The following is a 14,373-nucleotide window of genomic DNA, read 5'->3' on the forward strand; positions in this document are numbered from 1 at the left end:
AATTGGGATTTCATAACTAGATGATTCACAGGTATTGAATCTCAATCATTCTGGCTCCACCCACCAAGTAGGTAGGAACAGCAGGAAAAGTACCCTTCTCTATTTTTGGATCCCAGAGAATACTTTCTACCATGATCCTGCCCCACAGTGTGTGAATTTACAAGGGTTTACACTCTTGATTTAGGAGGGTATCTTGGTTGTGATTTCTATGCTGTGATAAAACACCATGCTCATAGTATGTTGGAGAGGAAGGGATCATTGTTCATCAAGAGAGGAAGTCAGGACAGAAACTGAAACAGAGCAGAAATCTGGAGGCAGGAGCTGATGCAGAGGGATGTTTCTTACTGGCTTGCTCTCCATGACTTGCTCAGCCTACTTGCTTCTAGTACCCAAGACCACCTGCCCAGAGATGACACTGGCCCCACAGACTTCCCTATAGACCAGTTGTATGGAGTGCTTTTCTCAGGTGAGCTGCTCTCTGCTGAAGTGACTCTAGCTTGTGTCAGTTGGCATAAAAACTAACCAGCATAGAGGGAGTGCATCAGGGTGCCCCACATGTCTTGTCAGTCCTCGGGTTCATGTTGTTTAACACCCACTTTCCTTACCCTTCCACCATTTCCTGCAAGATCAGCCTTGGCCTTTCTGATCTGTGGGTCTCCTTTTGAGCTCTGCTGCCTGTTACTTTGCTGTTGCTATTCTAGTTGGCATCGTCATTGGTAGGGCTGTGCAGATGATCGCCTTTGTCAATCTAGTCTGCCAACTTTGCTACTTTAATTGAGCGGTTCAACTCCACGTTACCTGTCCTAGAATTTCAAAGCAGGGTACGCCTGACAGTTTCCAGCCTACAGTTTTTAGAATTGCATTATTTTTGGTCAACCCAGTGTCTTTTCTTTATTCATTCCCACAATCTTTCTGTTTGCTTCTCAAAAAAGTATCACCACACAGCTTCCTAAACCTGTACCTGTGGCTGCTCTTCTTTTCTCTGCGTGTCTGTTGTCATTTCCTCCACACCCCATAACACTGTCCCATCAACCCTTCGATTACTCTACTGTTCACTGGAGCTGTCTTTCCCACAAATCCCAGCAGTGTTTTCTCTCTGTGTCTCAGTTGAATACTCTTCAGTGCAGTTGGAGATGTCTCTTATGATTAGACCTGTTCAGCCTTGCCTGAACCTTAGTGCCTGAAGGGTGTGCTGTGAAGTCTGAGTTGACTGACTATGGCCTCAGTCTACTTACTTTAATAGTGTTCTCTCTTTCTCTTCCTTCTTTGTCCCCTGTTCAACAACATGAACTTTTTCTTATGTGTCAGGTTCTCTTAGCATATGTTGATCACAGGCGTGAGGTGGGAGTTCTTCCTCATCGTCTTCTATGTGGTTTCCCACCTTCCCCGACGTCTAAGACTAGCCTCAGTGTCCTTGCTGTTTGTTTCCAAGTTACTTTGCACGTTCTTCCTTCAGAGCCTAAGCAATCTTTTAGAGTTGTGTGTGTGTTCCCTCTCTGGGTGGGTCTACACTTTTAGAAAAGATGGGAAGAGCAAGGAACAGCATGGGTCACAGGGTTGCTTGTAGTAAGCTCCATTATGTAGCCACTGGAGACAGAGCTTCCCCTTTGGTTCAGGCTGACTTTCAGGCAGCAGGGTTGGGAAGGAGGCCAGCAGGTGAGGCAGTGTGCCTGTTTAACTGGATGACCTAATGTGCTCTACTTCTGCTGAAGTCTACAGCAGTCAGGAGGACGGCATATGGTGTTTTCAAATGTGGACCAACCTCTCACATTGACACATCATCACTTTATTCTTTGTGACCCAGACCTTACCAGGGTGTCTCCTGGACCTGCCCACAGGCGGGGCTCTCTCGGTCATGGCTCTGCCCTAATTACTGTTTATTTCAGTTCTGTTCTTACAATGGCAGTCAGGAGCTATGCAAGCCAATCAGTAACTTTGAGAGTTTCTATTCAGTGGGATTAAAATGAATTTTACTGCTTCATTTCACCATTATTAGTTAAAGAATTCAAAATACGTGGCCATAGTTCTGCTGGTTGCTGCTGTTTAGTTGATCTGATAGAGTCTGCCCCATTGGGGTTCCTGGAAAAGAAGCAATTTTTTAAAAACAAAAATTTTAAACATGATTCATTCTTTCTCCTATTCACCTTATCTTTTCTCTGTGCATTCTAAAATCTTCAAGGGGCTTTTCCCTTTCTGTATACAAGTTTTGGAAAGACAAAGGCTTTCTGTCATTCTTTTTTTTCTCTGGAACTTTCTTTGTGAATTAAAACATTACTTTTATAGCTCACAAATAAATATCTTCTTTTTTGTAAAGTTTTTAATGCAATATATTCTGATCATGAGTTTCCCCCAACATCTTTTCTCAGCTCCTCCCTTACCCACCCAAGAAAGGGTGGGAGACTCCCTTTATTTCTCTCCTTTTAGAAAACAAATAAACAAAAACTCCAAACAAACCAGAATATAAAAAGGAAGAGAAAAACACAAGACATGTGCTCTTCTTAAACCTTCATCTCAGCCCCTCGTATGGTGCCTTCTGCATGGCTGCTGCTCAGTAAATGGTATGTGAAATCCTGCACCTCTCCAGAGTCGCCTTGACCTTACTGCTGCTCTGTCTTCTCTAGGACAAGCATTTTCCATAGGGTGTTTCATACAGCTTGAATTTAGCAACAGTGTTGTGTTGACAGAGGTTTCTATCCCACCAGGTCCTTCAGTCTTTTAGCCCCATAGAAATACACGTAGGCCTACTTTAATTATAAACTGCTTGGCCTAGTAGCTCAGGCTTCTTATTAACTCTTATAACTTATATTAGCTCATAATTCTTGTCTGTGTTAGCCATGTGCCTTAGTACCTTTTTTGGTGAGGCAGTTGCATGTTACTTGCTCTGTGTCTGGCTTCCTCTGTGTCGACTACGGTTGGACTCTTTCCTATTCCCAGGATTCTCCTATTCCTCTTGCACTGCCTATACTTTCTGCCTGGCTACTGGCCAATCAGCATTTGTTTAAAATACAAGTGACAGGGTACAGACCATTGTCCCACACAGAATGGCATGCCAACATGGGGCTGACCAAATCTATTTAAAAGTCTGAGAGAGCTTGGGAAGCTATTCTAGACAGAAAAGAGTAGAGTTAAGGACAGCTTCTTGATAGCAGCGCTTTCTCAGGTGGGCTCTGCTTGCTAGAGGCAAGTGCTCTCCTTTAAGAGAGGCTCCCTGACTCAGCTTTACTGCAAAACCTTGCAGTTCTTTTAAGAGGCCCTGCCACCAAACACTTAGTTGGTGTTTATGAATTGCCAACAGTGTGCTTTTTGGTGGTGTCAGGGACCTTGAAATGCCATAGAGTTGTGGCAATAAACATGGCTCCAGCCGGTACCTCTGCCACGAGGCTAGACTCTCAGAAAAAAGCTAAGGAATGGGCTGGATCTAGCCGTCAAAGCCACGGCTTTAATCCTAGCCATATTGCTTAGCAAATTAAAGACTCATGTGATCAGAAAAAGAAATCTACAGTAAAGATAGATGAAGAAAACCTCTAAGAGGTTTACAGTGTGTTTAAAAATGTATGTAGGCTTGGGAGAGAAAAGAAAAAGCATAAAGTTTGTAAAAGAAAAAAGAAAAAAAATGAGAGTATTTGGGTGTGGTGGCACACATCTTTAATCCCAGCACTTTGGAGACAGAGGCAGGTGGATCTCTGTGAGTTCAAGATGTGGTGGCACACACCTTTAATCCCAGCACTTGGGAGGCAGAGGCAGGCAGATCTCCGTGATTTCAAGGATAGCCTGGTCTACAGAATGAGTTCCAGGACAGCTAAAGATACACAGAGAAACCCTGTCTCAAAAAGGCCAAAAATTAAAAATAAAATAAATAGAGTTTAAAATAAAGCCATGTAAAGATGAAAAATACAATAGAGTCTGAATACTGTATGTTACTGTGTTGTCTTTGAATGGTTTGATGGCTGAGGAAGGAACAACAGCTGCTAAAAGACAGTTGTTTATAAATGCTGCTGGATTAATCCAACATATGTATTTGAAAATGCCTTGACTTCAAAATTTAAGTCAAAAGGTATGTTACTTTGAAGAAGAGGTTTTGCTTTTGCTTCCACAGGACATGAGAGGCTGTGGATATATTCTGTGCTAAGAAAAATCAGGTTTGACCAAGGAAGACCCCATGAAGATTCTCCAATAGGAGCAGATGGTCCAGATGATCCAACATTTCAAAGAACCTCTGTTGGAGTTTCCTCTGAGTTCTACATTCAGAACAGTTTCAAGACTGCTAGCTGAGATGATTTTTCACAGAATTTTCCAGTCAGGACTTGACTGTAATTCAAAATTTTCTTTAGATCCCCATAAGATTATCAGCGCTCCCAACCAGCAGAGAGTAGCCTGGAAAACTACACCCGCATTCCAAATGGATTATGGATGTTTTTCTTTGTTTAGAGTGTTTGTTACAAGTTTTTATGGATAATGGTCAGGAGAAAAGCTAACCAAAGTAGATTTGATTCACAGTTCTTGTTTAAAAAAAAGCGGGGGGGGGGGGAGTGCTATACCCTGTCACTTGTATTTTAAACAAACACTGATTGACCAGTAGCCAGGTAGGAAGTATAGGTGGGGCAAGAAGGACAGTAGAATCCTGGGAAGAGGAAAGAGTCCGTCCACAGTCAACATAGAAAAATCCAGACACAGAGCAAGCAAGATGTGACTGCCTTGCCGAGAAAGGTACCAAGCCACATGGCTAACACAGACAAGAATTATGGGATAATATAAGAGTTAATAAGAAGCCTGAGCTGCTAGGCCAAGCAGTTTTAATTAATGTAGACCTCTGTGTATTTCTATGGGACTGAACTGCCAGACCTGGTGGGACAGAAACTTTTCTCAACAGTGTTAAGATTCAGGTCAGTTCTCCCCAATCCATAATTGCTTCCTTCACTGGAGAGCTAACATTTTTAAAGAATGCTTTGTTTGCTCTTTGAGTTTTAGCAAATCATTGATAAGTTATTATTTAACCCATTAATACTGTACTTATATATATATATATATATATATATATATATGTCCTTAGTTCAATTAGTGTGAATTACATACACATAATAAACAGATATCAATACATAGAACATTCCGATGTATGTTGAAAGAGTCCATTAGGAAGTTCTTGCTGTACGAATCCATGTTTAAGATCCTTCAGTAAAGTGACTCCATCTCCTGTCCCCATTCCTCTACGCAATGTTGCTGGCACATCCTTGGCTTTGATGTTGAAACTAACATCTTAATTTGAGCCAGTACATAAATTTATATTCTTGGGTCATGTATATTGTCATATTTCTTGGATTTTTTTCAAGTTACAATTTTATACAGATATTTTTTAAAAGATTTTTTTTTTATTTGTATGTCTCATTTTGTTCTTTTCAGGAAAGAATACTGTTTTTGTGAGGAGTTCATTTGATTCTGATCTGGTAGTAAAGTCAGACTAAAAGATTACTTTTATTCTCAGTGTGTGTGTGTGTTTATGCATGTGCATGCGTGTGCACATGTGTAGATCTGGTAGTAAAGTCAGACTGAAAGATTACTTTTATTCTCAGTGTGTGTGTGTGTGTGTTTATGCATGTGCATGTGTGTGCACATGTGTAGATCAGCGATAGTTCAGCAGGTAGGCTGTGTAGTAAGAGTGTATATGAATAGCAAGGTGGAGTGGCAAATGCATTCATTGGCATTGTCATCAAGCCCAATATAAATCTTTAAAGGCTTCCTAGGAGAATGACATTTGAACTACGGTTTGGAAATCTATTAATATATGTATTTTCCAGTTGGGGAAACTTACTAATATTAGTGACAATTAGAGAAGTAATACCTCGAACAAAGGTTTGGGAGGGATGGACTAGGAGGCTCTTCCAGGTAAACAAGTGTTTGGAAGCAAACAGCCTGACTTGATGGTGTCTTCAAGATCACAAGATTCATGGGCTTGTTCTGAGATAGAAGCTTGCCTAAACTGAGATTTAATATGCTGCATAGACAGAAACAATTATGTTCTTGATGTTTTTAAAGCTTTCCCAATTAAAATTTGCACAGTATAATCATGAAAACGACAGGTTGTGAGCTTTTTATGTCTCTAAAGTTAAGATTTTTCCAGTATGATCTTCTCACAGCTTTCATGACTAAAAATAATTTTAGTGCAAAAATAATTTTCACCTCACAATTATCAGTTATATTATTGTGTGAGGCAAATAAGGTAGCATAGTAGCCATTTTGCATTTTTGCTTGGCAGGTTAGGTTCCAAATATTAACAGCTTAAAACGATTTTAGCTGTTCACCTTTCCAAGAGGTCAGGTGGTCTTTCTCACTGTGTTACAGTATATAGACCTGATCGTCTGAGAAGCATTCCTGTGTGAACTGGTCGTGTGTAATGCTGAGGTCAGTCCTCAACCAGGGGTCCTCAGGTCTTTAAGCAAACTACCTCAAGACCTTGTTTCAGCAGTAGTTTGCCAGGGAAATGAAGTGTGTGTGTGTGTTTAGAAGGTTTGGAGAATGAGTTTACTGAAGTACATTTAAGTATTCCTTATGTGTTTGAATAATATTTGTTTTGTATTAATGAAATATCTAAATCAGAATTTATCTATAAGGTAGGTTTTATTGGGGATGATTACGTGTGTGGTGGTACTTTCTTAAAAAACAGATCCATGATTTAATCTTAATGTCATTTGTGTCACAAAAGTGGAAAATTACTAGATTACCCAGAACATTTATGGAAGGCGAAGGCTGGGTCTGTTTTCCTCCTGTGTGTCTCACAGTTGTGTGTGACATCTGTTATTTTCTATTGCTGAAGACCAGCCATCCAGCATGTGCTACTTTCTTAGGCATTTAACAAGCATGTAGAGAATAAACCTTGAGGTGTATACCAAAGATCCCAAATGAAAGACTGAGTCTGTAAAGTCTATTCCAGAGCATTGCAGCGCTCAACCATGTGTATGTTCAGAGCAGCTGTCACTGGGGGACCTGTGGGGCTGCCTGCCCTGATTCATTTCTGTGTTTACCATTTTTTCCTTTTGTTGCTCACTTCTGCCTTAAGAGTTTGGATACATATTTTTTCCTATATAGGAGCCCTTTCCCTAAGTCATATTAATGTAGACAATTTTGGAATAATGGAAGTAAGACTAAGGAAAATTGGTGCTTAGGGTTTACCACCCTTCGTGGTGACATAAATACTTGCACACGTGTTCTTAGTGATGTGCCTGAGATCCTAAACATCCCTCCTCGACAACCATTCCTTCCCAGCTGGAAGTGTTGGCATCTCAGTGGGACCTACTGCTGATGGCCTGATGTTCCTTAAGTTTCTCTTTGGCTGAATTGGCTTTGTTTATAGTGTTAGCATTGCAGCATTGTTTAAATAAGTCAAGATGATTTGAAATGCAAAGAATATTGCATATTTTTTCTTTTTCAGATTTATTTTATTAAGTTTTATTAGATAATTAAGAATTTTATCTGGTTGGAAGAATAAATTTAAATGATTTTTAGTGTGTAATTTTCAAAAAGCCAAGCATTTCTCTTGCGTAAATCTGGACAGGATATTCATAGCACTTTACTCATTTTGAGTGATAAATGTCTATTTTTCAGCTTTCTCTCACCTGCATTTTTCTTCTTTCTTTCTCTGTCATTTTTCTTTTCTTTCTTTCTTTCCTTTTTTTAAATGGGTACATGATTAAGATTTGTCCTGCCATTTTATTCTTTGTTCCTAGCTTAAGCATACGGGATACATTTTTGAAAGTACAAATATCCCCTTATGCCAAACATTTTTCCAAATAAGAGCTAGAGGAAGTTGAATTAATGCTGCCTTCAGATATGTTAGCCTCCATGTCAGCCACAGAATTATTTTTGTCTCTTTTTAGCACTTCACTTTTGAATAAAATTACTTACCCAGCAGTGCCTGTCATGAGGGAAATGCTGTGTTATAAGCAGCACTTGCTGCCCCTGTTGTCTGCTTTCCCTAAGCATCACAAAACTGTAAAGTGCTATCCGTTCTTCTGGGGTGGAGATTGGTCAGAGACTTGCTCTCTTTGGTACTAACTGAAGCATGTCATGGCAGCAGGTACAGTAGGAAGAAGCACAACATGTCCACGTCTGCACAGTGGGGAGGACACTGGAGTTAGGTAGTGACTAGAGAGTGCTGTGTGGTTTTGCTGTAGCAATCACTTCACATCTCACTGTGTGCCCACCTGTGTTGTTTCTAGACATGCTTCCATCATTTCTTCAGAAAGCCGAAGTTGTCTCAGAAGCTTCCAGAGAGACCTGTGTGGCTTTGAGTGACTGCCTCAACATCTTCACTAAACAAGAAGGGGTAGGTCATTCAGAATTGAATTTTTAAAAGCCGTTGCTTAGGTGTCACCATGCCTAATTATCTGATAAGCCACTGTGTTCAAGCTGTCAAAAAGTAGTACAAAATTAGTATTATCAAAGGAAACGAAAGCTTCATTTTCCATCAAAATTCAGAACTTACTCATTCTTGATCAGATAGGGTGATTGTGAAATCACCTATGTTTACATCTTTGGGTTTTTTGATGTAGCCGTATTTAATAAATGTGTCAGATCGATCTAGTCAAGGTGGTTGTGACATTTCGATAAGAGGGGTGGGAGAGTAGTCTGGAGTAAACATCTGCACATGAGAGTTGCACAGTGACTTTCATCTGGAAAGCAGGGTATTGTTAGAGTGCTCTAAACGTAGCTCCATAATGAACTCTCCTCTGCTGCTTTCCTGTTCAGTAGTGTGCCATTGGAGTTCCAAATTTGGGTAAGAGCCTTATGCATGTCCATTCATTATTCTCTTTCTAAGGACTAAATGTTGTAAGATGTCTTTTGGTCACCTGAACTGGTGTTTTCTTGTTTGTGGGTTTTTTAAATTTCCATTTTTATTTATATAAATGTTTAACCTTTATTTTTCTCAATTAAGATACCAAGTTTCTTTTTGTTTTAATTTATTTGCATCTTTTGGTTAGAAATTGAGTTTGATAAAATCAGAAGCATACAGCTGATTTTATTTTTTTTGTTGTTTGTTTGTTTTTTTATGCAGAGATTGGACATTTTATTTTCCCATGGGTTATAGCAGAAGCCTTACAAATTCATATACAGATTTTAAAATTCTGCCTTTGTATATGTATCATAAATTTCATGTGTGATGCTCTTATGAAGAAGAAAATATTAATATGAATTTATTGAAAGCAGTTAAAAGAATTATGTCACAGTCACAGGAAAATGCTAACTACAGTAAGCATTTCTTCATTTTTTTAACCTCCTTTTCAGACAGGCTTCTGCAGTGTAGCCCTGGTTGGCCTCAAATTTGTGACCCTCCCCACTGCTGTGCACTAGTGATGTAAATGGGCTTTATTGTAGAATAGACATGCTTCTCTTTCCACAGTGTCAGGAGTTATTGAACAATAGTGTTCCCAAGGCTGAAGAGAGAGCTCAGTTGTTACAGAGGACCCAAGTTAGGTTCCTAAAACCTAGGTTTCTTGGCTCACACTGCCTGTAACTCCAGCTCTAGGAGATCCAAGGCTCTCTTCCAGACTCTGGGCATTACACTCAAGTGCACAGCTTTCCTCTACCCCTACCCCATATACACATAATTTAAAAGAATTAAAAATACTTTCTAACTTCTAATAAAAGTGCATGTATGAGCTAGGTCGACTTTCTTGACTGTAATTTACCACATACCTCTGATTTTGCTTGGTAGACTGTTATTGGCAGTCACGGGTTCTTTTATTCCAGCCTTAAGTCTAAAGGTCACACATGTACTTCATGTAAGGAGATACAGGGCACTGAATGGCAAGGTAAGGAGTGAGGAGGCTATGGAGGGCCTAGGAAGGCAGGACCAGAGAGCTGGAGACCAAGACAGAGACCAAGTAGTTGGTAAGGCATCACGGAACCCGGTCACAAAGCTTATGGGCTGGAAATGGGCAGAGCTGTTCAGGGCAGAGCTGATTCAAGGTCCAAATCCAGATTAATGGCAATGCAAGCATGCCAAATAAGTGTATTAACCTGCCTCTTAGGGACAGAGTCGCAAGTTCATTGCAGGTTAATCTTATGTTCCTGATGGTTTTATGTCAGGTGGGTGCCGCCATCTCAATGTGAGGTTTCCTTCCTCCTCTGTGTGGGTGTGTCAGCCTTCCTTTGTCTGCTGTGTGTGCTGTGTCCCTGGACCTGGTTTTCTGGGTCAGCTTTGGCATGCCCCATTACCACATTTCCTTTGCTAAGTTTGTAGGTAATGTTTTACTCGGCGTGACTAAGCTAGCTGTTGGTCTGTGCCATGATTTGTGCTATAAGGATCGTAGTTGTTTGCCTGTACAGATCAGATAAAGTCCCTGTGCATCAGCACTTTCTCCCGAAATGGGGCAAATGCTGTTGCATAAAATGGAGTCACCCAGGGCAAGGCACAGCCCACAAGACGATGTTTCTATAACCTAGAGCAAACATGCCTAGCTTGCGCTCCTCAACCTTCAGGGCATTATGCCTTTTAATGATTAAATGCCATTTTTTTTTTCTAAAAAAACATCGCTTCATAGCACTTTTGGTTTTGATGGTATGCTAGTTTGTTTAAATGAGGGATGATATAATGTTCTAAGTAACTGGGATTATAACTTTGGAATTAAATTATAACTTTTGAACTGGGATTATAACTTTGGAATTAAATTGTATTACTGGCTTCATACAGTATTTAACATGCTGTAAAACCAAGTTTCTCATTTCTTATGCTTCTAATGAATGTTCAAATACCTGCTTTGGCTATAAAGAAGTATGATTTTTAGGCTGAACAACAGTTAGGTTGGTATATGTTTAATTAATATCTGGAAAAATACTTGTGTTTTAATTTTTAAACCATTTGCTTAATGAAATAGTATATAACCCATCTCTTACTGAAAAACATTCTAGATAGACAAAAGCATTAACCTTTAATGGTAAGACTATTAAATTCATTTAGCCTCTAAAATTTGCCAGGAAGATTTAGTGCAGAGTGTCCTGATGCCTGGAGAGCACTGAACTCTGAATAAAAGCTGGAAGTTATAATCGTCAAATTTTTGCATAACTAACACCATGATACTTCCTCTCTGGGTTATTAGAGGAGGCTTCTTGTTCATTCCCGGCTGTTTAGCCCTGAAATACTCACACAGAAACTACTAATTAGATCATTGCTTGGCCCATTAGCTCTAGCTTCTTACTGGCTAACTCTTATATTAATTTAACCCATTTCTATTAATCTGTATATTGCCACGCGACTGTGGCTTACCTGGTAAAGTTTCCAGCAGCTGTCTCCAGAGGCTCCAGGCTTCTCTCTGATTCCGCCCTTCTTTCTCCCAGCATTCAGCCTAGCTTTCGCTGCCTACCTAAGTTCTGCCTTGCTATAGGTCCAAAGCAGTTTGTTTATTTATTAATGATAATTACACCACACAGAGGGAATTCCCACATCACTGGGTTGTTAATATTTTTGTCTTGCTTTGAGAAGAAGCAATGTTATCTAAGGAAACTTTATTTGAATGCTGACTGAGGTGTGGCACACACCTGTAATCTTAGCACTTGGGCCAAGGCAGGAGAATCACCATGAGTTCAAAGATAGCCCAGACCACATACTGAGTTTGAGAATACTCTGGGCTACATAGTGAAACTGTTCCCCAATCCCTCCACAAGAAAAGAAAAAAATTGATTTCCCTACTCTTGGGGTGATTTCGTGTGTTCCCGTTCTCGTGGCTTGCATGTCAGTAGCAGTGTGTGACAGTGCCCTGCGCTTTCATGTCTATGTAAAGGAGACACACGGAGCTGTCGGGAGCCCTTGACTGGTTTCACTTTCAGTCTTTAACCAAATATATGATGGGTTTCTGTAAAATAAAATGTCTAAATAATTCAGGATCAGATGCCTCCAGGTGCATAGGTACCCAGGGACTATAACATACGGCATAGACAGCTTCTCACCTAGTAACTGGTATTTATTGTTTCAGACTTCTGTGTACTTTAAGGTAATGTTCAGAAATACTGTGGAAGCCCATCTCTCAGTAAAATGCATGAATTTCTTTTGGAGAAATGAAAAGTAAATGATAAGTTGTGCCTATGAAGGTTTCTTTCTTCCTTTATCATTGTCGTTGTTATCATCCTATGACAAGTTTCCAATACACAGCCACAGTTGACCTTGAACTCTGAATGCTTCCAGGTGATGGGGTTGCAGGCAGGAACCACTATGTCAAACTTGAAGTTTGTTTTTCAAATTCAGTAGAATCACAGCATAGGGATTGAGTAGCCTAAATGAGATCAGAGTGGCATAATCATGTTCTGTAATGTCTTTATAAATTACATTTCTACTATCTGAAGTTTTATTAGTAGAGCAATCATAAGCTTTGAAGTCATATAGACTTATGTCTCTCATTCCTGGCTCTGCTGCTTAATCACTTGTTCTTTTTTTTTCTTCCTTCCTTCCTTCCTTCCTTCCTTTCTTTCTTTTTTTTCTTAAATACATCCTGCTGGTAGATGTGGTGACTAGCTGCAAACACATGTGATAGTTTTGGAGACTAAAGAAAGGCCTCATGGCCAAACCCCTGTTTTGTAGCTGCTTCAGAACACATAGGTGTTGTCTGAGTTTTCTGTCCTGCCCGGTTCCCACGATCATTAATTCCCAAAGAAATCACACAGAGGTCTACATTAGTTATAAACTGATTGACCCATTAGCTCAGGCTTCTTATTAACTCTTATAACTTGTATTAGCCTATTCTAATTCTAGTCTATGTTAGCCACATGGCTCAGTACCTTTTTCAGCAACATAGTCACATCTTGCTTCTTCGGTGTCAGGGAAAGTACTGCAGAGGGAGCTTGCTTCCCTTTTCCCAGGATTCTCCTGTTTTCATTGACCCACCTCTACTTTCTGTCTGGTTGTCTTGCCTATACTTCCTGCCAGGTTACTGGCCAATCAGCATTTATTTAAAACATAATTGACAGAATATCGACAATTGTGCTGCACCACACAGGGATGCTGTGAGGGACTTAGCCCCTAGCAACACAATTTTAAAGATGTTTCATTACTCTGATTGTCGTTTTTTACAGTGTTAGGTTGGAACCCAGGGCCATGCTAGGCAAACATTCTACATTCTGCCACACTCCGAGCCCCCACACTGATTTTAGAACTTAAATATTAAAACAATATTATATTTTCAGGTGTCGGGATTGTCTCTTTGCATGTTAGTCATTACTCTGTGCCTTGATACAGAGATACTTTTAAGAAAGCATTCCCAGGATTGTGCTAGGAGAGCAATCCTAATCTTGCCTTCAAATTCTTATGTGTTCCTTGGATTGTATAACAAGTAAGTACTTGCATCTAGCAGCAAATACAGACCCCTTTTGATTTACTTGGCTTAACACTGTTTATTTATCGGAAAGCAGAGTACCAGACATGGTAAAATCACACCTATGATCAAGTATGCTGGCTTGATGTGGGAACTACGGCAGTTTCAGTGTTTGTGGACCTTTGTGCATGAGTCTTGTGCCTTCTGCTTATTTTGTGCATGTTTTTGCTTTGGGGTCATGCTCGCGTATGACCTAAATGACTGGAGATTTCATTATTACCTGTAGATAACTATTATTGCAGGCAGATTTTATTTTATTTTTTTAAAAAACTAACTAGTTGAGAAAATGATATTATTACAAAATAAGCTGAAAATTTTGGTGTGTATGAAGGCGCATGTGCCCGGTGATGGGGGGCATGTGAGGGTTGGAGGAGAACATTGGCTGTTGTTCCTCTAACACTGCCCACCTTGTTTTTTGAACAAGGCCATCATTGGCCTGGAATTTGCCAAGTAGGCTAGGCTAGCTGGCAAGCCCTAGGGATCCATCTGTCTCCTGTGCCCTCTAGGATTACAAGTGTGAGCCATCATGCCCAGCTTTTCTACTCGGGCTCTGGGCTCAAACTCAGGTTCTCTTGGAGCATGCAAGGCAAGCACTTCACTGACTGAAGTATTACCCTAACCATGTTTGTTGATCTTTAAGATGGAAAGCTACAAGAACACATGAAAATAGTAATGCTGTGGTTTTTTGTTTTTTTTTTCCCCTTTAACCTAGTCTGAAAATATCAAAAAACTAGAAATTTGTTTCATAAGTTATTATCTTTATGTTTTTTCTCACCAGAGTGTGATCCTGGGAGTGGTACAATGATACATGGGAGCCATTATTGGCACCCTACTTGCTCTGGTATTATGCTCCCATGTGTTTAGTCAAACCAGTTTTTCCAAGTCAGGAGCCTGCCTGTCTAACTGAGGTTGCTAGAAGCTCGCATATAAACATAGTACACTTTCATGTTAGGCCTCTTGCTCCTGAGGAGAGGTAACCCAGATGTATGACTGGGTGATGATGGGATAATGGAAAGAT

General features: G+C 40.1%; 1 protein-coding gene across 5 annotated transcripts in view; it reads left to right on the top strand.

Moving 5' to 3' along the window:
- Osbpl1a (oxysterol binding protein like 1A) overlaps positions 1-14,373 on the top strand; it is a 177,718-nt gene that overhangs the window by 72,412 nt on the left and 90,933 nt on the right. For all 5 annotated transcript variants that reach the window (XM_048447930.3, XM_048447932.3, XM_048447933.3 and 2 more), the window contains one exon: positions 8,211-8,317. In XM_048447930.3, the coding sequence (XP_048303887.3) occupies positions 8,211-8,317 (107 nt within the window). The remainder of the gene's footprint in view (positions 1-8,210; positions 8,318-14,373) is intronic.

The sequence above is a fragment of the Myodes glareolus genome, chromosome 13 (genome assembly GCF_982192425.1).
Source record: "Myodes glareolus chromosome 13, mMyoGla1.1, whole genome shotgun sequence".
NCBI classification, from domain to species: Eukaryota; Metazoa; Chordata; class Mammalia; order Rodentia; family Cricetidae; genus Myodes; species Myodes glareolus.